At 45.5% G+C, this 25,202-nt stretch overlaps 1 protein-coding gene across 3 annotated transcripts in view; it reads left to right on the top strand.

The window, feature by feature from the left end:
- Window positions 1-25,202, top strand: part of Sash1 (SAM and SH3 domain containing 1) — a 298,706-nt gene that overhangs the window by 125,558 nt on the left and 147,946 nt on the right. Inside the window, 1 exon segment of one of the 3 annotated variants that reach the window (NM_001427579.1) lies at window positions 7,034-7,385. The exons of the other annotated variants lie outside the window; for them this stretch is intronic. Within the exon segment in view, the coding sequence (NP_001414508.1) occupies window positions 7,239-7,385 (147 nt within the window). The 5' untranslated portion in view covers window positions 7,034-7,238. 3 annotated transcript variants of the gene reach the window in all.

The raw sequence follows: 25,202 nt of genomic DNA, 5'->3' as shown, positions 1-25,202 counted from the left end.
AAGCTTTCTCTCTAGCCCTAGTCAGTAAATTTTAAAAGTTACATATTTATTCGTTTGTGGGGGCACACAGGTCTAATATTTTTAATGTAGTCTGTCAAAACTTCACATTTCCTCAGCGGTACCCCACTTTTCTTGTTCTGCCTTGCCCAAAGTCTGTCACACTTGAGCCCCACAGCACTATCTCCTGGGAAGTGGCATCTACAGATTGCCTGGCCAGGCATGAAGGCAGCCTTTTCATCCCAGCCCTCAGGAGGCAGAGGGAGGTGGAGCTCTGCGAATTCAAGGTCGCACTGGACAACATAGGGTGTTCCAAGCCACCCATGTCTATATAGTGTGAGACCCTTTCTCAAAACAACAACAACAAAACAAAACAAAACAAAACAAAAAAAGCACTCGAAGGAACACAAAAATCGAACTTGTAGAATGATGTCGTGATGGTGCCCTCTCTGTGAGAAGAACTGCTATTGGCGACATATGGTTGCAAATGATAACCCTAATGTCTCAGTCTGGCAGTGGAGATGAAGGAAATTGAATCAACCTGACCCAGATACAGGAAACCATCCACAGAGCTCGTCTCTGTTTTGGGTGGGAGTGTAAGGAACAGAGGAAAGGATGAAGCTGGTAGGGGAAACCAGCAGAATGGACTGGACTGGACTGGAATGGAGGATTCAAATGGGAGGAAACAAGTTAGGGGATATAGCTCACTGGTTGAGCCCTTGACCAACATGTCGAGGCCCTACACTCAATCCCTAGCATTGGGAGGAACATGCACGGGACTGACCAGCTGGCTCAGTTGTTAAGAGCACTTGCTGTGCCACTGTGAGGACACGAGTTCAGATCCCAGCAACCACCTAACAGGTGAGGTATGGTCTTCTGCGCCCCTCTAACCCCAGCACTGTGGAGTGCAGAGACAAGAAAGAGGATCACTGAAAAACAAAACAAAAAAATAAAATAAGAGCTTTGGGTTCAGTCAGAGATGTGGCTTTGAAGTAATTAGGCAGAGTACTCACAGGTATGGATAAGTCCCCACAATACACACTTAGACACAACAGGAAAGAGCTAGGGGGAGGTTTGGACGGTGAAGGGAAATCCTAAGTGGTGGTTTAAGAATGTTGATGTTTGGGGTTGGGGATTTAGCTCAGTGGTAGAGCGCTTGCCTAGGAAGCGCAAGGCCCTGGGTTCGGTCCCCAGCTCCGGAAAAAAAAAAAAAAAGAATGTTGATGTTTGGGGCTGGAGAGATGGCTCAGTGGTTAAGAGCACCGACTGCTCTTCCTGAGGTCCTGAGTTCAAATCCCAGCAACCACATGGTGGCTTACAACCATCTGTACTGAGATCTGATGCCCTTTTCTGGTGTGTCTGAAGATAGCTACAATGTATATAATAAATAAAGATTTAAAAAAAAAAGAATGTTGATGTTTATAAAATGTGCTTTTGTTTGTTTGTTTTGAGATGAGGGGTGTTTCTCTGTGTAGCCTTGGCTCTCCTGGAATTCGATGTGTCCTCGAACTCAGAGACCCGCCCATCTCTGCTTCCAGATAGCTGGGATTAATGGCGAGCGCCACCACGTCCACTTATAAAATGTCTTTTAATTTCAAGCACAATTCCAAAGAGAAAGTAAACTGTCTTTATTGTTACTTTTATTATCTTCACTGTGAAAGCTGATGAGAGATGGGTGGGAGGGGCTGGGTTTGATTTCCGGCACCCAAAAATGAACAAACATCCAAAAAAAAATAAAAAATAAAAAATAAAAAATAAAAACGACAGCCAAAACAACAGAGAGTACAAACAGAGGTGACTGTCGAGTCCTTACGGCCACACCCGGCCAGAGGTAGCCTCTCAGCTTTATGACTCATGACCACATTCCAGGGCTAGGAATGACTTCTTGTGACCCAAGATCTTAGGTATGATGAACAAGGAAGGGCACTCAGATCTGGTCTCACAGGATGGGGGGCGGGAGGAGGAAGGGCTTGAGAGGGGACAAAGGTCTACCGGGTAGAGATTTTTGCATAATCACCAGTAACTTCAGAACTGTGAAAACCAATGGAACTTCCTTCCTTTACATAGGAGATAAATAATTTGCCAAATGTTTTCAAAACATAACCGGGACTTGTCTCATTACTAGCATTTGTGCTTTCTGGGTTGGGATTTAGCTCAGTGGTAAAAAACTCTTACCTGCCTAGCAAGCCTAAGTCCTAGGGTTTGGTCCTCAGCTCTGGGGATCAGGGTTAGGGGCAGGGATGAGGGCAAAATAATATTTGTGCTTTCCATGGTAGGACTGTACTCTCACCACCACCGCTTGACCGTCTAGTTGCCTTTCTCGTGTTGTTACTACGACTTACTCAGGCTGAATCAAGAACCCTAACTACCTTGCAACTTCCGGTGGGAGTGGCCTGAAAACTTGTGATCCTGACTCACAGAGAGAGCATTCACAAAAAGCCATTGTAAACATGTATATTCAGTCCTGTGTTTTACATATAACATATGTATAACATAGGACATATGGTGACAATATGTCAGCAATTCCCAATCAATTTATTGAGATGACCATGTTATCAAAGAACAACAGCGTTCTGCTGGTTTGTTGCTAAATATTTATTACACACGTTGTAATGGTCCAGGCCTGAAACCTTAACACTTGGGAGGCAAAGGCCAAGGCCATCCTTTGCTACTTACTGAGCTCAAGGTTAGCCTGGATATGGCCTTAGTCATTTTTTCTCTCTCCATCTTTATTAAATTGGGTATTTCTTATTTACATTTCAATTGTTATTCCCCTTCCCGGTTTCTGGGCCAACATCCCCCTAACCCCTGCCCCTCGACTTCTATATGACTGTTCCCCTCCCCGCCCTCCCCCCATTACCGCCCTCCCCCTAACAATCACGTTCACTGGGGGTTCAGTCTTGGCAGGATCAAGGGCTTCCCCATTCACTGGTGCTCTTACTAGGCTATTTATTGCTACCTATGAGGTTGGAACCCAGGGTCAGTCCATGTATAGTCTTTGGGTAGTGGCTTAGTCCCTGGAAGCTGTGGTTGGTTGGCATTGTTGTTCATATGGGGTCTCGAGCCCCTTCAAGCTCTTCCAGTTCTTTCTCTGATTCCTTCAACGGGGGTCCTGTTCTCAGTTCAGTGGTTTGCTGCTGGCAATCGCCTATGTATTTGCCATATTCTGGCTGTGTCTCTCAGGAGAGATCTACATCCGGTTCCTGCCTTAGTCATTATTCTATTGTAGTTAGGACTCACTCACAAAGCCTAGACTCTTAATCCTAATCCTTTCAAACAGCAGGACTCCCTGGTGATTTAGCATTCAAATACAGGAGCCTATGAGGGCCATTCTTATATTCAAACCACTACCACGGGCCCCAGAAACTCTTATACAAGAAAGTGTTTAATTGGGGTTTGCTTACTGTCTCAGAGGTTTGGTTCATTATCATCATGGTAGGAAGCATGGGCATGGGCACCAGAGCAGTGCCTGAGAACTAACATCCTGGTCCACAGACAGTCAAAAAGGAAACGAAGCACTGGGCCTGGCTTGGGCTTTTAAAACCTCCAAGCTCACCCCTGGTGACACATCCTCCATCAAGGCCATACCTACTTTAACAAGGGCTCCTAATCCCTTCAAATAGCACCACTCCCTGGTGACTAAGCATTCAAATACAGGAGCCTATGGGGGCCATTCTTATTCAAGCCACCACAAATACATACTATCAACAAACAAAACCATTTGTCAAAACCCCGAAGAATTGATTTCCCAATTTCAACTGGAAGAGAGCCTAAGGAGAGAAAGGGAAACATGGAGAAGTTAGGAACTTGGTGTACTCTCTCCAGAGTTTACACTTGCCTTACCTTGATGGGGAAATCAAACACAGACCGAAATCGAATGAAAAACGAAGACGAGGCTGATGGTGACTCTTCGAGAAGGGAAAAGGAAGAGTCACAAAACCTGACAAGGCACTTGTAGGAGAAAAGACTCAATCTCAGGGCAGTAACTAGTTACATTTTAAGTTAGTGTATGAAAGTCGATAAGGAGATTCAGCATTTATTTATTGGTTTGTTTGTTTATTATTTTTTGAGGCATCGCTTGACATGGGTATAGCCAGTCTTGAATACTTGATATTTCTGTCTGTGCCAGTATGTATAGACTTAAGCCATTACACACACACACACACACACACACACACACACACACACACAGAGAGAGAGAGAGACAGAAAGACAAAGAGACAGAGAGACAGAAACAGACAGAGACAGACAGAGATAGAGAGACAGAGAAACACTTTGGCTTCTCCTTTTAAATTGGTCAAAATTATCTGTTCCAGAAGTAGAGATGTCACTAGGCAACGAGGCAAAAATGTAATTTACCACTATAGACACAGCCATAGGAGTCCACCTCCAAAATATTGTTTATCTCATTTCCCCAGCCAGGTGTAAGGCAGGGCCAGGAAAGGAAGCTCACTGTGGGGGAGATTAAGGGCAGACAGGCAGTCAAATGTTAGCCAATGTTAGTTACATTGATGTATCTCATGTGTTACAGCAAAGCCTCACTATCTTTAGGTGACCTGGAAACATACTAGCCTCTAAAGGGATGGCTAGAAATTAGCTTGGCCTTACTTCCTCTTGGATAGGGAAACTGCAGCCTTGGAAGGTCCATGTTTTGCCTCAGGTCATCTGAGTCAAGAAGAGATAGACTCCTGATTGGTGTCTGAGATGTGTTCTTCTCCAGTTCCAACCCCAATTCCTGCTTGCATAACTCACTCTCCAGGTTTTTATGCAGAGGACAGACGGCATGTGTTTCCTCCTTGAATATACTCATAAAATTATTGGTAAAGGTGATTTTTCTTTTCTCGCCATTTATTTATTTTGATGTCTTTATAGAGAAAACCATTTCTTTCTTCATGGACTTCGTTTCCACTCTCAGCATCAAACAACATCAATGAACCCTGGACAGGTTTTCTCCACCAACAGAATAAATCAATTAAAATCAAATCAAAGTATAATGACAGGTTTATTGGGAGCAGTTCTCAAACTGGTTCACCAGTCCCAAGGAACAAGACCAGGGAAGTCACCATGCAGACAGGGAGAGGGTAGGGGTGAGGGACAGGAATTAAGAAAGAGCATGGAGGGGGGAGGGGGAGGAGGAGAGGGAGAAAGAACAAAATGTCTGATTATATTATAGGGAAGATGATTATATAGGGAAGAGCCTCTGGGGGAGGGGAAGCCCAGATCAGGTAGGCCAGCCATACCCTGCAAAGGTAAGGACTGAGGGATTCTGGAAGAGTTCAGAGGCCAATATTTGATATGTTTAATAGGTACCTCATTCCTCCCAGCTGTGAAACCTAACATCTGAAACCCTCTGACTTAACTGTATTAGCCCAGAGAAACTTCTGGTCTGGTTACACTGATTCAGGCTCTAGGCTGCTTCTTCATTTAGAATACACACACACACACACACACACACACACACACACACACACACACACACACCACTCCCAACCAAAAACGTTGGGGAGGGGTAGTAAATTCTCTTGTGTGTGTCTGTGTGTGTGTATACATGTGTGTGTACTGTGTGCATGTACACTAATACACACGCCTGTGGAGGGCAGAGAGTGATGTCAGGTGTCTTTCTCTACCACACACCACCTTATTTTTTGAGACAGGATCCACTGAACCTGGAGCTTACCAGCTGTCTGGAATGCTGGCCACTAAAGCCACAACAATCCCTATGTCTGTGCTCCCCAGCCTGGGGATTATAGTTCCATACTGCTATGCTAGGGTTTCACTTAGATTCTGGGCGTAAGGGGTCACCAGGATTCCCAAGCAACCCCTTGCACCCAACGTTCCATCTCTCTTGCCCCGCTTCCATTCACACTTCGTTTTAGGTTTTGACCTTGTCCATGAGAGCTATGTACCCATTGCATAGACTGGCGTCCTCAATGCCAAGATGATGAGGAGGGCACGCTTGACCCCTTCCGTGTATGCAAGCTGAGAAAGAGATGGAGACGCTTCAGAGGTAATGTTCTCACTTCATCCCCTGCCCATGCCACCACTTTAATTAAGGGGCAGATTCCGTGCGTTTCTTTAATTTCACAAAGTGATCAGGAACAAAATCAAAGAGGATAGGCACTGTCATCTCTTAGGAAAAAAAATCTGATTTGTTTTTAAAAGGAGTAGGAAGAGGAGAGTGGGGGGAGATCTCGTCAGGGCTATTTCCCTCTGGCATTTTCACTTGGTTAAACATATCCAGGCCTGAAGAATGCATGGGCTGAGCGGCCATAAAATTAACTTTTATTTTTGAACATATCCCTTGCCTGTTAAAAAACTCCTTACAACCCAAAGAGGTTTTCATCTAATTATCCAAAAGCCCTAGAAGTGCACAGCACTGAGGCCACTCGAGAGCCAAAATGCCCCCACTTACGACCCAAACAACGGCTCGTGACCAGGAGTGCTTTGTCACACATTGTTTTCCAAGAAGCCTTACAAATAGGACTGTAATTCCACGGGTCGTTCGACTTGCCGAGGGCGAGGCGTGGGTTGTCACCATACTGACTCTTCATGAACTTGGGCTCAGCGAGCAGCTTAAAGATTAACTTTCTGCGGAAGGCGCGGGCTGAGTATAGCGCGATTGGGGACTTGTGCAGGGCCCGGGGCCCGTGGCGGGGTCGCGCTTTCAAAAGGCGATTTGTTGGCGGCGCTGAAGCTCATTTCCATGCAAAGCGCCTGACATCAGAGCACCTTTTGTTGCTAAACGCTTTCTTGAGCCCGGGAGGGGAGGGAGTCATGTGGAGTTGGAAGAGCTCATTCTGGAGAGAGGGGTCCAGGACTTGTTAGCTCGGGTCCACAGGCGTCACTGTCCCCTGCCGGACCCTGAGCAGACTCTCCAATAGAGGCAAGTCGTGTGCCACTCGGAGCCAGTTCCCGGAGCAGGACGCAGCGCCCGTGAGTTGGGGCTCCTGGATCCCTTGTCCTGAGAGCTCCCCGCCGCTGCCAGTGGTGCGGACTCGGCTCCAGCTACCCTGTTACTGCGCCTGGCCGGGCTAGGAAAAGTTTCTGGAGTTGTCAATCGCGTTCGCCGCCTATCTAGGTGCCTAGTCCTGGCAGTGGTGCTCGTACCCGGCGGAGCCTAGGGCATGCGACGCGGGGGCGCGGCCCAGTGACGCCGCGGGCGGGGACCTTGTACCCCGACGGCGGACGCGCTGCTGCGGGCCGTGGGCAGCGCGGGGACCCGGAGGCACGGGGACGCGGCCATGGAGGAGGACGCGGGAGCTGCTAGCCCGGCGCCGGAGCCGGAGGTGGATCCAGCCCGGGAGCCGGAGCCGGAGCCCGAGTCTGAGCCCGAGGCCGGCACGTCCGAGGCGTTCTCCCGCCTCTGGACCGACGTGATGGGCATCCTGGTGAGCTACCTGGGAAGGCAGGCGCGGGAAGCCGGGCTCACCCCTCGCCCACCTATTGGGCACCCTTTCTCCTCTCCGCTGTATTATCTCAATATAGGGGTTGAACCTGTAATTTAAAGAAACAAAACCAAACAAAACAAAAACAAAAAACCACCCAGCCGTCACATCAGAGACACCTCTTGAACAATCGGCTGTAATCAGGGACACCTGCTTAGAAGATTTGGCATGGAAAAAGCCAGAAAGAGTAGATGTAAATACTACTTGTAAATATTTGGCGGGTGGACTCCTAATGGCCTCGCGGTACTGATGTTTATCCGCGCAGGGCTGTCGTGTGCCCAAGAGAGGAAAACAACCATTTCCTTGTGCAGAATCACCACGGAGTTTACTTGCTCTGCCCTCAGATTTTCCAGTTTGTAGAATAAGAGGATATTTGTTTTATATGTTTGGCACTGAGAACAATAAGACATATATTGCTGCATCTGCCCTGAGAGGTTTTGAACTGTCCAGCGGCTAAAACCGCCTATGGATTTGGCTTAGTTCTGGAAAAAAGTTTTAACCTGCTACGAGTTTACCTTGGATGGATAGGGTTTTAGCAGCGTCTCTTTGGTAACGATACAGTGTGTAGTTTTCTCCATAGTGGTTAAGGAATTGGGCTTTAATGTGAGTTAGCATGGTTCAAATCCCTGCTCCCCAACTGTGTACAATTACCATGGGGGGGGGGTGTCATTCACTCCTGATTCTCCACCTCACTTGAAAAACAGGAAGACTTGTGTCTTGGGTTTTATGAGAGGTGCTAGGTCAATGTGTATGAGGTACTCAGCATGTTGCCTGATGAATAGTAGATGGTCAATGAATACAGCTTTGTTTATATAATTTTTCTTGCAAATAGAGCCTGTGTCCCATTTTTCTGGACATCTTGAAGTTCAGCGTATCCCATTTTCCTGGGTTAAAGATTTCTGTCTGTGGGGTTGGGGATTTAGCTCAGTGGTAGAGCGCTTGCCTAGCAAGCGCAAGGCCCTGGGTTCGGTCCCCAGCTCCGAAAAAAAAAAGATTTCTGTCTGTGCTTTCAAATGTATAGTAAAAGACATATTTACCTGCACTAGAATTTTGTAGAGGTATGCCGTGTGTACGTACACCCATGTCTTTTGGATTTAAAATCCGTTGCATTTTCTTTTTTTTTTCTTTTTTCTTTTTTCTTTTTTCTTTTTTCTTTTTTTATTCTTTTTTTCGGAGCTGGGGACCGAACCCAGGGCCTTGCGCTTGCTAGGCAAGTGCTCTACCACTGAGCTAAATCCCCAACCCTCCGTTGCATTTTCTAAACCTTTCAGATACATATGATGTTCGGTTGAATTCCAGGAAAACCAGCGATTGTTTTAAAGTGGTGACAGGCAATCTTAAGTTGAACAGGCAGGCACCTTATCTAGGTTCTTGCCCAGAAGCCATTCTGAATTTTCAGTCACAGAGAATGCTGGCTTGATAGTCTATCACTTTGCATCCTTTATGTGGGTGCGTGCAGGGTTGGCTGGTGGGGGTGGGGGGTTGCTGGGGAAAGTGCAAGTCATACTGAGCGCTGTTTGGGGAGGAGGATTGGCAGGTCACACTTTCTGAATATTTGCTTCCCTTCCCCTGGCAGGTTCCAGCACTGTCGGGGTAGTTGTAGCAGAATGTTCTTTGGCTGGGGAAATGGATGGGGTGGAGCTCTAGAAGATCAAACCTGGTATTCAAAGAGCAGAGGAAAGAGAAAATAGATGCTCTTACTCAGCCTGGGGTTGAGTGTGAAACAGGAGAGATGGTCAGTGTGGCCCAACCCTTTTACTAGCCTTAATACAGTCTCCATTTTCTTTGGGACACACGTTGGGTATTCTGTAGTAAAATGCAGAGAGGGAGACCTGGCCGCCTTGCATTCTGGTGGGAAGGTCCTATGTTCTAAGGAGGGCTCTTGTTACCGCTAGAGAGCTGTCCTCTAATTGTTTAGTAAAACCTGCATCTTTGGGGCAATAGATCAAGACACAGGGTCGCCCGGCTTTTGTGGGAACATGGGGTACAGTTTATTTTATTTTGTGTTTTCAGCTGTGGAATTCTAAAGCCATCTGAAGGGTTTGACCAATGGCCTGTACATTGTTGGTGACAATGTTCGAGCTGGCCCCGGGCCATTGCCTGTCACCCTAGTAGGCAAAAAAGCCTTTTCAGGTAGAAGAGTAGGGCCCCATCTCTGACAGTGCTGAACAGTGAGGGGTGCCTCCCTAGTTCCCTAAAGGGCCAAGGCAGGCATTTATTATATATTCCAAGGGTGGGATTTATGTGTTACAATCTAGGGAGGGATGTGGCATGGGGGGGGTCATTAGTTAACTAATTAGTTCTAATTCAGTAAACAAGGTGTGAGTAGTTGAGTTCACAAGAACACCTTTTGCCTATGAACTAATTCAGCAGCGAATGGTTGCTTTCAGATAACTGTTAACGAACTACTGAGAGAGAATAGTAAAACGGTCTAAAACATGAAAGTTAGGATAAGTATAAGTAACACTAGTACGTGCAGAAACTGTGAGTCAAGAGAGAACGGCCCATGACGAGCTCTGCCTGTGATTATCTGTAGAGTGGAGTCAGCATCTGAATTCAGTGTTCAGTCCTCAGCGCCTGGAATTAACTGGGGGCTAAGAACATTAATTGGGTTAAGGTAAAAAAAGAACTGTGTACTTTTAAAATACAGAAGTCCCATTAAAATGTCCCTTATAGCGGGAAGTACTTTTGAGGGTGCTAAAAAATTCTGTTTCAGCAGAAGCTACCATTTGGGCCATTCCATCAGACAAACCAAGATCCAGGTGCTCCTGAGGTAATAGCAAACTGGGAAGTGTTTGGAGTCCTGAGCATAAACATACCATTTTTTCCCCAATGGTGCTACAGTATCTAGGCCTAGGTTTTCAAAGCATAGTACCTTTCCCTATGACGGGCATGCTTCAACAGATGTTTGCTCAGAAGTGCAGACTTGTGCGAGCCCCTTATAATGGTTTTCTCCTTACCACCACTACCCTCAGTTTTTTGATTGGGGCAGTACTTGTTTTTAAGAGTGGGGATTGCCAAATTCATTTAAATGTGGTTAGATATAAAAAGCTTTTTTATTCTCTTTTCCTTTTTTTTTTTTTTTTAATATCTCCGGGACTGATTATTCTTGTGGCAAATTGGGATGATCATTCAGCTTTGACCTCTGGTCATTCATTGAGGGCCTCTAAGGCTGAGCCAGGCCTCATAGCTACTAACCGGGAAGAAGTTAAGCCCTTATTGTTCCCGAGATCTTGCAAAACACACATCCCCCCCAAACCTAAGCTTCCTCTGTTCCCTGCAGACTCTGTAGCTTCTCCTCAGTTCCCAACACTAGTGAAAATACCCATTGTGTGGAAAGATCCAGTCTTACTTAAACAAGTTGTAGAAAACTGCAGAATGGGCAGGAACCCTCAAAGCTGTTACATTTAGATGTCTTGCTGTTTACGTCAGTTCTAAAATAAAGCAGAACCCAAAACCTTCAATGAAAGGAGAAGAAAAGGAAACTAAAGAATCCATTCCCTTTTCTTTGTCAGGCCAAGTGTGGGGGAGGAGGGATGTTAGTGAGATCCTGAGAGGGTTTTTAGAAAGGTGACTCCTCAGGGAACAGTTCATTTACAAGTACCCTTGGGAGGTGTCTTGAGTTAAGCCTATCAGCTAATGATCTAATTAAATTTACACATTGAGATTTGAGAGTCTGGGACTGGAGGGGTAGCTCACTGGGTAGCGCATGCCCGCAAGGAATACCCCATCACCCCTTTCTGGTGTGATGGCATACTTTCCGTACTCCCAGCATTCCATTGGAGGTGGAGGCCGGAGGATCGGAAGCTCAAGAGTGTCCTCAGCTACTATGACCTGAGGCCAGAGATGGGTGAGGTGGAAAAACCTTGGAATCCTCTGTCTTTTAGTCAGTCAAGAGCCTGTGCCTAACCTGCACAACTCGGGAGCATCCTAAGGGGTGTCTTGGTCCAGTAGTTTGCTTGCTTTCCTGAGAAAACCAAACCAAACCCAACCCAGACCAACCCAACCCAACCAAGCCAAACCAAACCACAAAACCAAAACCAATCATTCGGAGCTAGAGGGGAATTTGCATTTTTTTTTTTTTCCTATAGGAGGCTCCTGTTCCTAGCCACCTCCTGTCTCAGTCGCTTGCCCAATGCCTTTCCTTTGCTATTCTCTGCCTTCTCTGGGCCCTTTCCTCCATCATAAGAACCTCCTCTCTTCTCTGGTTGGATGTGGCTGTAGGGTAGGGGCAGCCCTCAGCAAATGTGAGCCGGTGTTCCATTGCTGTGTATTGATCCTGATCCTTTCAGTAGCTATGACCCGTCCCAACAAACTGCTTGTACAGGCCTCCAGATATGTCAATGAAAACGACGATTAATGCTAAAGCAGAGGTGTATTCAATATGGCCACATTGGCAGAGGGGCATATCAAGACAGATGTCTAGTTTGTCTTTGGGTATTGACTTGAGGTTTAGGTTTAAAAAGCGAGTAAACTATGCTTCTGGAAGCAGGCCTGGTCAAGGTGTGCTCCTGACCCCTGTCCCCTCACTCTTGCCTCTGCAGCGGTTGCCAAACTCGTCTGGAGGTCTGTCCGTCTGTAAGGTTACAGCTGTGCATAATTGTTTTGTTCTGGAGAGGGCAGTCTGGCCTGGGAGGTTTCACTCTTCCTGGTGACTTCCTGGCTAAGGACACACGCACATGAACATGCACATGCACATGTAGATGCAGACTATTTAAGAAAAATAATACACATTGGTGGTGATTTGCACTGGTGCGGAGGAAGAAATGAAACGCTTACAGAAAAGGTTTTTGTACCTGTAATAGCAGTAGAATCCTGGGAGCTTGGAGGCTGCAGTAGTGACCCTGGTGGAGGTGATGAGAGCAGAGGCGACACGTACACATAGTCAGTTCTTTTCTCTCCTCTGCCTTGCCGAGCCCCACTTTTGTCTGGGCATCAAAAGAAATGAAGGGTTGTTCCCCACCAACACTTAAAGCTCAACACTACTGCCTGTGTGTCTAGCTCTGTCATAGCCGAGTCCTCTTCTGGCTTCCATGGTTCACCAGCACACAGTGTACATATACATAACACATACACACACACACACACACACACACATACACACACACACACACACATACACACAAGAAATAAAATAAATTTTTTTACTTCTTTTTTTTTTATAGTCTTTTGTAGCTCGGGTGGCCTGAAACTCTATGTAGCCTATGCTGGACTCAAGCTCATGGTCCCTTCAGCCTCCCTTTCCCAAGTTCTGTTTACAGGTATGAGCTACCACATCCAGCTACAAATGAACTTTAAGGAAAACAGCAATAAAAAATGTTTCATTGTTTCATCCTGACCAGAGGTTCTCAATCTGTGGGTCAAGACCCCTGAGTGGGGGGGTACATCAAAGGGGTTACATATCAGATATCTTGTACATCAAATATTTATATTGCAATTCGTAACAGTAACAGAATTGCAGTTATAAAGTAGCAGCAAAAGTAATTCTATGGTTGGAGGTCACCGCAGTGTGAGGAAGTGTCTTAAAAGGATCACAGCCTTAGGAAAGTTGGAACCATCTTAATGAGAACCTGTAGACAAGATATAAGATGTCTTTGTAGCCACGATTGTCTACTTTGTATATCTCTCCTGGTAGAATTCATACTTGCTATAAAGTAGGTTTTTATAACTATAACAAGAAAACCCTGCGGTTTGTTTGTGTTTTGTTTTGGAGTACAAATCGAGCCCAGGGTCTCTCGTATGTGCTCGACAAGGGTTTCTACTACCTTTGAGGGTCTTCCTGACTTAAGGAAGAGTTTTGAATGGCTGGAGGCTAGAACTCGGGATGAACTATCTATCCCACGTAAACCAGTGGACTTTAGACCAAGGCTTTAAGAATTAACTGGAGCTTCGGATGAGTTTTGAGGTGAGCTATATTTTGGTGGCTACGAGGCACTGCTGTGTACCTCAGAAGCGTCTTCATTCATCTCATCGCCTTGGAAATGGGACCCCGAGCGAGGCGGCCCTGCTGCCGCTGGCCTTGCTCCCAGCCAGCTGCCTACTGCCTCTTTTGCTTTGTTGAGCAGCATTAATTCTTTATGAGGAGGGATGCCACCTGGAGACAACCTGTCCTATGTCTTTCTAGGCACATTAGGCCATGTGTTCTTGACATCTCCATCCCAGAGACTGCCCTGCCAGGCAGTGTAGCTCTGACTCAGAGAGCGAAGCTGGATGCTGCAGTTCTTTATAATCAGTTCTCGGTGTGTGTGTGTGTGTGTGTGTGTGTGTGTGTGTGTGTGCGCGTGTGTGTGTGTGTGTGTGTGTGTGCGCGTGTTGCCTATGTCTTGGACCTTTGAAAGCTGTCTGGTAGAAATGGGTATCATTTAGACTGTGCACTTTCAAACTGAGGCTGCCTGTGTCTGCAGAGATCTCCTGCTAACCTCTTTGGGCATCTTGCGATTCCCTCCTTGCACAGTTGATTTTAGCACCCAGTCCACTGCTATCTCCCCCTCCCTTCCTCCCTTCCTCCCTCCCTCCCTCCCTTCCTTCCTTCCTTCCTTCCTTCCTTCCTTCCTTCCTTCCTCTTCCTCCTTTTTGAGACAGAGTCTACTCTACATTCCAAACTGGCTTGGAACTCACCATGTGGCCCACATGCACGCACTAGCTTTGAAGTCGCCACAAACCTTCCTGCTTCAGCTTTCAGAGTGCTAACTAGTGTTACCAAATAAAAGGGGTGGGCCCATGCCAAAGTGTCACCCTGAGAAACCATGCCACGTGACAGACCTGGGAGGTTCGTTATGGGGGAAGGGAAGGGAATGAGGGCCTGGAGAAGGGGTAGAGGCAGAGAGAGCCATGATGGCAGAGAAAGTGGGGATAGAGAAGGACAGAGAGGAAGAGGCCACCTGGGAACTCCTGGGAACAGAAGGAGTGAAAGAGGCAGAGAAGAGGGAGGGAGAGAGAGAAAGGGGTCTGGGGTAGAGAGCAGTCCTCTTTCACTACTCATACCTGGCAGCAGGAGATGACTTAACTGTTGCTAGGTCCCTGGGAGGAGTCTAGAGGAATTGTCTATAAGCCAACAGCTAGGATTACAGGTGTGAGCCCAGCAAAATCAGGTATTCATGATTTTGAAGCAGATGCTGGGGAAAGAGAGCTATGGTGGAGTATCTGTGTATCTGCTAGTGGCTTTGTTCTTAGTGTAGACATTTAATAGAGAAGAAAATAGACGGACACGCATCTCATTCTTTTAGCTAAGTGCCTGCCCTTCAAGACCGAATTTTGTTTTTTCAGTGTGTGTCCTATATCTTGGCTACTTTTGAAATTCATTCTAAGCACCTTTGACTGTGTGTGTGTGTGTGTGTGTGTGTGTGTGTGTGTGTGTGTGTGTGTGTGTGTGTTTAGTACTGATATCTAAGTCTTGTCTGCCAAGTACTTTTTTTTTCCATTTGGAGCAAAAACGATTTGTTTACATAATTAAAAAATATTTGCTTTGAAAAAATATATAGTGCTCTGTATTGAGTTATTTGTAGAGAAAAGGAGTGATTTAGCTCAAGAACATGTGTCTCTGCTATAGGATGACTCCTAGAAAGGAGGTGGGTTTATGAAATAAACCGTTAATGTTCTTGCTTTGCTATCTCAAATGCCCTTTTCTTACATAGAGTTTGGGAACAAATGAGTAGCCAGTCTTTGGGGCACATTCCTATAACATTAGTGCTCGCCAGGCTGAGGCAGAAGGATTTGGAAAGGCCAACATGGCCATAGCAAGACTCTGATTCAAAACACAAGATGAAAAAAGGAGAGAAAAACAAAAAATAAATGCATGAATCATTTCAAGCTATTAACTTGTCAAGCTACATGGCCAAGAAATGTGTGCTTAAAATATTCAAAAGAGAAAACATGAACAATATTAACAGCTAGGGGTTTCTTGGGGCAAAAATGATAATTTGTAACGAAAATGTGATTTCTGTTTAAAAGTTTGCCGGAATATTATTTTTATATTTCATTGTGCCTAAGCAGTACAGTAAGGTGAGAATGTTTTATTTCTAAGTTTTTTAAAGAGAAAAAAATCTCATGATTTTTTATTATACTTATAAGTACGTAAAACAGTAGTTAAGTTTTTTATTTTATTAATTGATTAATTTTTAAGGTTGGTTCTGATGTGGCCAAGACTGACCTCAAATTGGATATGTACCGCAAGATGGCTTTGACATAGGCTTTTCTGTTTGTGCCTACCAAATGCGGGAATTGCAGGCGGTCCCTTCCAAGGCTACCTTGCTAGACCTTCACGCCTGCTAGACAAGCACTACCATTGTGCTGTGCCACCATACCCAGCCTCACATTCATCATTCATTCATTCACTCACTCACGTACTCACTCATTTTTGTTGTTGTTTTTGTAATAACAATCTTTTATTGGGGGAGGGTTCATCATTTTCTCTTGGCCGTCGCCTTCTTCATGGCCGCCAGTACATTGCTCAGCTCCTCCCACTTTCTCTTGGCGCGGACGTGGGTGCCCACCCTCGTCTTGATGAGCTCAAGTGCGCGCTTGTCCTTGAACACTCTGAGCAGCTCCAGGGCGCGCCGCTTGTGGTGCCCCTGTGTCTCGGCTTGCGGACATTCTTCTTCATCACCTCGTGGCTCTTGCTGAGGCTCACGGCCATGGGGTAGCGCAGGTCCATGGCTGCTGCTCCCCGATGGCGGCCGGGACAGGAAGAAGCCACATGTATTTATTTATAATTTATTTTTATTTCGCATGCATTGGTATTTTGCCTGCTTGAAGTCTGCGGGAGGGTGTCCGATCCTCCGGAATTGGAGTTAACAGACAGTTGTGTGAGCCGCCATGTGGGTGCTGGGAATCGAACCCAGGTTCTCTGAGAGAGCAACCAGTGCTCTTAACCGCTAAGCCATTTCTTCCGCCCTGACATTTATTTTTTAATAATTGAAAAAAAAAAAACAAACAAAACCCAACTTTGTGTACAGTATTCAAATCAGGTCAAACCTGTCCGTATCCTCACATTATCTTTTTATGGTGAAAAATGTCCCGAGTTCTTTCGTCTAGCTTTGGGAAACGCACACACAGCACATTGTTGTTTGTGTTCATCCTACTGCGTAAGTGCAGAATCTGTTTCTCTAACCTAACTGTAACTTGGTACCTGTGACTCAGTCTCCCCACCACCCACCCGGTCCCTTCTCTTTCCTGCTTCAGGTGGTGGCCTCTGCTTATCATCATTACCACCACCACCACCATTATCATCATCATCGTCATCGTTAAAGATTTATTTATCTTATGTATGTGAGTACACTGTAGCTGTCTTCAGACACACCAGAAGGGGGCGTCAGATCCCATTTCAGATGGTTGTGAGCCACCATGTGGTCGCTGGGAATTGAACTCAGGACCTCTGGAAGAGCAGCCAGTGCTCTTAACCGCCGAGCCATCCTCCAGCCCTGTTTATTATTTGTTTAAAGATTTACTTTACTTCTGTGTCTTTGCACTTAAATTCATGTGCATGTGGTGGAGGCCAGAGGGCGTTGCATCTCCTGGACCTGGAGTTATGGGTGGTCATGTGGCCCCCTGATGTGAGTGCTGCAAACTAAACCTGGGTCTTCCCCAAAAGCAGCAAGTGCTCTGGGCTGCAGAGCCAATTTCTCCAGTCCCTGTTACTCGTTATTCTTCTCTCAGCTTCTGTGAGATTGACTTTGTTCTATCCCACATCTGGGTGAGATCATGCAAGTGAGGGTTTAAATGAAGAAGATATAAGTTCTTAGTTTGTTTTGGTCGTAGAAGGCAGGCCAACTGTTTGTGTGAGGAACACGGGGCTCTCTCAAGGGTGAGACCTTTGTGTCCCTCTACGTGTTTAGGCTTCATGCTGTTCCTTAGCGTTTGTGGTGAGAACATTTTAATAGGCAACTTAATAGAAACAAGCAACGTGTTAAAAGCCTCCGGTTAACCGATGACTTTATTTGGTGAGTCTCTGTGGCTCCAGGGGGAAAAAAAAGTCATAAACCCCAAAGTATAATAAAATGTTTCATCTACATACTTTTGGGGTTACTTTTTATTTACTGATTGATGTAAGCTGGTCTCAAGCTTGCTATGTGGCTAAAGATGACCTTGAACTTTTAATTCTCCTGCCTCTGACTCCAAGTGCCAGGAATATAGGGAGTGAACTACATAGATTTGCATGGTGCAGGCAGTGAGCCCAGGGCACTGTGACTGTGGTAAGCGTTCCACCTGTGTGATTTTTATTTAGAAGTAACTTTACTATAACTCTGCAGGAATATGTATTAATGTATAAAAAATGTCCAGAAGAAATTTGAGATGGGGGGGGGGAGGGAAAGTCTGTAAAGACCGTGAATAAATTACCTCCAAGAGGCAAAGCATTTCATTTGAAGGCTATTTGATTACCAATGGCAGACGTGCTAACCACTTTCTAAGGATGTTTGTATTAGGCTGTGTCCCTTGGGTATGTCCTCGACTGCCTCCTGCAGTGTATTGGTGGGTCCTAGGTCTCCTGTGGGGTCCAGGTTGTATGTCGTTTAATGGAGAGGAGCCTTGTAACACGTGCAGGTAGCCATTTGCCTCGGTCGGAACAGTATGGAGCCTTATGAAACCGAGACTTCACGGTGAGTATTAAGTAGGTGTCAAATGATTTCATTCATAAATGATACATTGAGAGGAAGAGTAAAATCCGTGTGATGTAACTTTAGCGTTCTCCAGGAACAATAAATACCTCCTCGTCTCAGCAGAGCTGGGTCAGATACTCTTAACACCCCATCAATGCCCCGCGCCAGGACCTTTCAGGTGTCCCTTAGCCGGGTGACATGTCTTGGAGTCTGTGTCTATAGCAGGCAGGATGTTCCTTCTACAGTGGAAGCACTTCCATAGAAACCAAGAGAGGAGAGGAATGAAGGCACATGGGGAGATGAGTAGCAGGGTCTTGCCACACCCCTTGCGCTATTTAGAGGTGAGATTAAGCATATTCGTATATAATTTTATAATTTCCCGACATGTAGTAGTGTACATATACATACATACATACACATGGAGGACCAGTTTGTTTATTGTTGCATACTTTTTATTTGTTTTTTTTGGGGGGGGGGTGTTGGGGGATGGAGTCCAGGTCCTGATTTTGGCCTAGGCTGATCTGGAGTTTCCTATGTAGCTGAGAGTAAACTTGAAGTCATGGGTGATCTTTCTGGTTCAGCTTCCCTAGTGCTGGGATTCAGGTCTGAGCCATCATGAGGCCAATTACATGCTGTCATAACTACCAACAATTACTGTTGTTGACACCCACTGTCCTTTAGCCACATAAGCAGCTTGAGAGTCCTGGTTTCTTTTTTTATTTTAAAGTTACATTTATTTATGTGTGGCACCTGTGGATGGATGTTTGCGATAGCGTGAGTGGAGAATTGACCCCCTTCTGCTGTGTGGGCTCTGGAGATTGAACTCAGGTAGTTGGGGTTGGTAGAAAGTGCTCTTACCCACGGAGCCATCTCTCTAAGCTCCTAGTTTTCTATTTTAAAAGACCGCTGTGTTTTATTGAACAAGTTTTAGTACCCACCATTCAGTAGTGGTTAGCTGAGTCTGGCTGTCTCATCTTACGTGTTTGCAAAGTGCCCTCTGCATAGATTGGATGCACATGGGTGTGGGCTCTGCTGGTGTGGTGTGGGGTGTGTGTGTGTGTGTGTGTGTGTGTGTGTTCCTTATTTGTTATATTTCTGAGATTTAGGCTCATGTAGTTGACCTTGAACTCATGACCTTGCCGAGGATCCTCCTGTACCTACTTCTTGTGGCTTGCACCACCATGCCTAGCTTTTGAGGTGCGGGAAGTTGAACTCAGGGTTCATGCATCATCTGTAGGTTTCTGCTTAACTATAGTAATAATAATGATAATGATAATAATAACAATAATGTAAGTTGATTGGTATATAAATAACTTAGTGACTTAGTATGAGGATGAAGAATGGAGAGATTGGCACTCGTGCCATGATACGAGTTTGGACGTCGGAGGACATCTCACCTCAGTCAGTTCTGCCCTTCCAACATGTGGATCCTAACCATTGAACTCCACTTGCCAGGTTTGGTGGTAAGGACCTGCATCCACTGAGCTGTGTAGCCAGCGTTGTATCTGCCTTTTTTGTTTGTTTGTTTGTTTGTGTTTTGTTTCTTAGCAGCACTTGTGTGTGGGTATAGGGGGGTGGGTATTAGAAAGTGGCCTGCAGATTGTTTTTTTCACTAGGATACCTGGTTCTGTAAATGTTGGATTTTTTTTTTTTTTTTCATTTTATTGCTGCAAACTCACCCCTTGCAGGGAATCAGAGATCATCACAGAGACCTGCTGTCTTCCTGGCACTGTTGCTATGCTTGTGACAGCTCTGGAACACCACCACCAAGTCTTGTGACTTCCAGTCTACTCTGTTTTGGAAAACAGGAAGCCCCACTTCCCCAACATGGGGAAAGACAGTCTCTTGCTGTTGGCCAAAGTAGTGTTTCAAGCCTTAGAGTCATTTGTTCAAATATGAGGTTTGGCTTTATAAAAACATTGAGGCTGCAAGACACATAAATCTATTGTTTGCCTGCCTGTGGATGGACTTGCAGACAAGTTTGGGTATGCTGCTTCAGGTCCTTAACGTAGGGAGAGCAGAATCCAGGGCAGGGATTGCTCAAGGGCACTAGGTAACCCATGGTTTCCGAGGATCAGCCAGAGATCAAGAGAGCAGGCCAAAGCACATAGGTTTTGAATCCTGCATTTGCTTGTCATGTCAGGATAAATACTCAGAGAATTGTGCAACAGAGTTGGCACAGATTGTTGGTAAGGCTCCAAGGGTTGTTTTGGTAGAGAAATGACTTAGCGAAATAATTGGGAGGAGTAGGTGGTTGGTGCCCTACCACGTTCTGTGGTCCTGTGAGAGTCTGTATCAAAACAAGCTTTCTGAGTGTCAAGAAAAGCACACTGGGACCGTACAACCGCTTGGTTGTGACCATTGTACAACTGGATATGGCTACAGTGAAAACTCCTGTTTATTTTTCGGCGAAATCCCGCTTTGTTGCTGGGATCAGCCTCAAGCTCCTGGCCTGGTGTGATCCTGTGTCTTAGGGTCCCACGTAGCCGGAACGAAGGCATGTCCCATGGCTTTTCATACTCATTAAAACAAGGGTGATTGTACTTTGTTTTGTTTAAATTGAATCATTCCTCAAGGGATTTTTTTTGGGGACAGGGTCTCCTGCGTGCTACGTAAGGACTCAGTCCACTGAACTTCATTCTAAGCCTTAAGTCTCTCTCCTTCGGATGGATCGACAGTTGACAAATGCTTTTCTTGTCTTCTGTTGCCGTGCTTAACCTTCTATTGTTCTTGGCCTTTTGGGTTAGTATTTTTATGTATTCTATAATTATATGTATAATGTGTGATATATGGTATATATTATGATAAATGTATGTAATATAAAGCTCCATATATATCCATATAAATCATATATGGAGCTATGGCATGTCTGCACAGTAGGGTTGAAGTGCTTGTCTACGAATCAAAAGAACTTAGCAATTCAGTTGCTGGCATGCCCACAGATTCTTTGGAAGCCTTCCTTTAGTGATTCCCACATAGCTTTGCATTCCAGGCATCCTGGAAGCCTCAGAGCTCTCCTACAGGACAAAGGACATCCTCCAGTTTGCCACCCAGACTTCCATTGTTATTATTTTTTTCCCAGGGAGGTTTGGTGGGCGGTGACGTTTTTTGTGTCTGCTTGGAAAATTGGCTGCCACAAAGATAAATTGCATCCATCCGTCCACCCATCTGTCCACCCATCCATCCATCCTTCCATCCATCTAGACAAGATCTTGCAGTGTACCCTAGAGGAGTCCCAACCTTGGGTTTTTTTCTGTCTTGGCCATCCCCCGATTTTGGATTCTGTCGGTGTGTCACCCCTCTGGGTTAAGACTTGCTTTTAAAACTTTTTAAACACAGATGCCGTAGGGTGAGAAGAATAGATGACCTAGGAATGATAAGGACCACATTAGGCACTGTCACTGAGCCCATTCTCAGTGCCAAATGTGGAGGAGCCTCTTTGTGGGTTTAACTATTCCCGGGACCCTAGGAGATAGTACCGTGATACTCGGCTAAAGTCTTAACTCCTGGAAGCTTATGGGTTCTTTGTTGATTCAACCAAGTTTTAAGATGGGGGTCATAAGGATGATTTTCGATTATGACTGATATCCCTTACAAAAGGGAGATTTGGACATAACCACAGCCAGGCAGGGGGAAGGTGGGCATGTAAAGAGATCCGAACACTTATGTGGAGATTCATACTAGAGAGGTATTTGTAGCCAAACGGTGCCCAGGAGTGCTGGCACACCACTAGCTGGGAGGAAGCCAAGAAGTCTCCTGTTTCTACAGGTTTCAGAGGGAAACCTGACTTGTGGTCTCAACAACCAAGACAATACATTCCTGTTGTTTGAAGCCTCCCTGCTGTTGGCATGCAACAGACAGCTGGAGGACACTCCTATAGGTAGCCGAGTGCTCTGGCTTTGTGCTGGTGTATAGGGTGAAACCGCTGGGAAGAGGCACCATCACTTTGAAGGGCCCAGTGCCTCAACCAGTAGGAAGAAGAAAACAGAAGAGAGATAAGCCAGGCAGCAAAATACAATCCTGCCTGGGACGCTTGGAGACAGAGTCAGCAAAAGCTATTCATGGGGCATGAATGGGGGAGGTAGATAAGTCCTCAGGAGTATTAAGTAAGGAGACACAAAGACAGGAACGTTTGACATCCAGCACTTTATGCTAGAGACTCCCCTGAACTGAACAAGTGGACTGGGCCTTGGGGAGACAGTAGAGTGTGCCTGCCTCTTTCCAAGTACATTTGAGAAATCCTTGTGGCCTTCCCTTCTTCCTCTACTGACACTGATTTGTGTGTATTCATAATGAAGTGGGAGGGACCAAAGAGCAGCGATGACTGGGAAGAACGCCTTTGAGCTGTCTTAAGCTTAGTTTTCCAAAGAGCACAAGTTTTGTCTTTAGTTCCCCATCGCAATCACCTAAGGAGATAGGAGATGATGTGGAGTTAAAAACAAACAAACAAAAATAAAAAAAAAAAAAACAAAACCCACCTTACTATACAATACAGGCCAAAAAATAAGTGTCATTGGTGCTAGGTTCTAGAACTGACTTCTTGTCTGGGTGGAAAAGCTAGTGCGGGGTGAGCTCTGGCCAAGGATTTGGGGATGTGGACATCATGATTCCAGAAAAGAGAAGTAAAGAAGGTAGTTCCTGATGGACTCACCCTTCATAGCAGACGTGATTCTGGTGGTGCATGACTTCTACTGAGCTAAATCCCCTTAACCCTTGGTGATCTGTGAGGACTGAGTTGGGAAGGGGTGATAGAGGCTTCTGGATGGGAAAGTTAAGTTCTCCATGTTGAGAGCCCTCCCAGCACCACTTTCTTTCTGTCTGGCACACTGCACAGACATCTTGCCCGTGACACCATTTTGGGAATTCAGAAATCACTCCTGACCAGATCGTTAATGATTAGGGATGAATGGAAGGGAAGATGTGGAGAAAATGGGAACCATTTATAAAATCTTTTATTTCCTGTAAAAGCTATGTTGGGCATTTTAATTAAAATCAAATAGGTCATCCTGTCATTTAAAAATGCATTTTAATCTCTACTGTTCATCCAGGGTAAATGCATCCAGAGGAATGTCTTCTTATAGTAATATAAAAATGGTCAAATAGAAAAATCAAGTTTCCTGGCTCATGTGGAGCCAACTCTGTTACTCCCTGAAGAGTATTAACTGCTCATGACCATCCACTCCCAGCCCAGTGACTCAAGCCAAAACCTCCATCACTTCCCCTTGGAGACTCTTAGGTAGCCCAGCACACTTCCTATTAACCAACTTTGGATTTGCAGAGGAAAAGCAAGATTTGAAAGTTGAGCCTGAGGCCTGTGAGTCATGCTTCAAGAGGAAAAGGTCCCTAGAAGCTTGAAGAAATGACCACAGCTGCCACCCTGCCTTTGCCAGTCATGTGGCTACAGGAGTGCCAGTGGGTTGTCCACTCACAGAAAGAGGGGGTTGTTTGGAATCAAACTTAGCCATAGACATGAAGGACTGGGGTGTAGACACCTCATCAGTAGACACCGTACTGAAATGACAATGTTTCCTGCCCTGAGTCTACTCATAGTTAAGTTCTGGAACATGGGGCTAGGTTTGCTTTGGGGATAGGAAGTGATAAAGATGAGAGGAATATTTTCCTGGAAGAATGAGGGTCAAGTTAAGAGTAAGTGCTACCACGGGCAGAGCACAGGTATAGCATCACCACCATCACAAGAGTTCTGGCAGCTCAGAACTTGGCAAAATATTGAGAAAGTGGACTCAATGATACTGGTTTTGCCAAATGAAGAATGTTTGATGCTAGACAAAACCCTCTCTATCAAGAACTTTTGTGTGTTAGTGCCGGGGAAGTTCTAAGCTGTTTGCTCTCCTCTGTGGCTTCCAGATCTGGACAGTTTCTTTTTGGGGTGGAAGGGTGGACATAAGATCTTTGCCATGTTTTATCTCTGGTTGTCTTGGTGCGAGCCTTGAACACAAAGCAGTCTTCCTGCCTTAGTTTCCTGAGAACCAGGTTTGCAGGAACGTACTCTCCTATTCAAGCAATGGACTATTTCTCTCTCTCCCTCCCCTCCCCTCCCCCTCCCTCTCCCTAAGTATTCCTCCTGACATTGTAAAATCTACGTTTTCTCATATCTACAAAGTCTTTATTTAGTTATTTTTTTCTGTGTAATCTTTATGATACTTATTATTTGTATCAGGTATCATGCGTTTCACATTCTGTAGGCTTGGGCACTTGTTGGGTTTTTGTTGAATCAAATGCTCTCTGTCTTGTGATTTTCACCAAGACCTGTTGAGTATAGGGACAGAGCTGAGAGGAGAGTCACCCTGCCATCCTTTTCACTCTTCCTACCTCATGCTGTGTCCCCTCCTCTGAGCCCCTCTTTCCACAGACCTTAAGCACCTCTTGGGTCTTGCTCCTTCCTGCAGTAGTGGCCCAGGTAAGAGGTGCTTTGACTGAAGGGGAGGTGTGACTGGAAAGACGGAGGTTGGTTTTGAGAACAGGGTGTTGAAGAAAGAAACTCAGATGCAGCATGAGAAAGAGTTGGGGGTGCAGGAGTCTGAGACATATCGAGAAGAGCCTCACTGACTGGGTTCTGTCTAGATTTGGAGAGGTGAATGGTGGTTTCTCTGTCTGATTAGGGGTCTAGTCCTGAGTGTGTAGTTAGTGGTGACCTTGAGCCCTGTCCCCCTCTTTACATAACTTCTCTCCCTTTATTTTATACGTGGAGCCTCATGGGATGTGTAACTTGTGTGTAACTCATATTCTGAGTTTTTCTGGGCATTTAGAATATCTTTTGTTACCTTGTCCCCTCCCCCCCTTGGGCATATTTGTTGCTTCACTTTTAGGTGTTTTTTGTTTGTTTGTTTTTTGTTTTGTTTTTTTAATTTTCCTTAGAGAGAACATCTCTCATAGCACGCAGAACTGTGTTAAGTTATGGGAATTGACCCTGATAGTGGACTTTGTCTAGAGTAGACCATGGAGGATGGATAAAGTGTGGTGTTTAAGTGACTCCAGAACATATTGTGAAAAAGCAAGTCTCAGCTAGTATTTTTGAATTGCTGCTTTGAGTTCATGGTGAAGAAAGACAGGATGGAAATATATAATGTTTAAAACGTTTCGAGACTATTTTTTGTTTTTCTGTTTGTTTGTTTCTTGAGACAGCTTTTCTCTGCATAGCTCGCTG

This window comes from Rattus norvegicus, chromosome 1, assembly GCF_021556685.1.
Source record: "Rattus norvegicus strain SHRSP/BbbUtx chromosome 1, alternate assembly SHRSP_T2T, whole genome shotgun sequence".
Lineage (NCBI taxonomy): Eukaryota > Metazoa > Chordata > Mammalia > Rodentia > Muridae > Rattus > Rattus norvegicus.
This window is presented reverse-complemented; position numbering and strand designations above follow the sequence as displayed.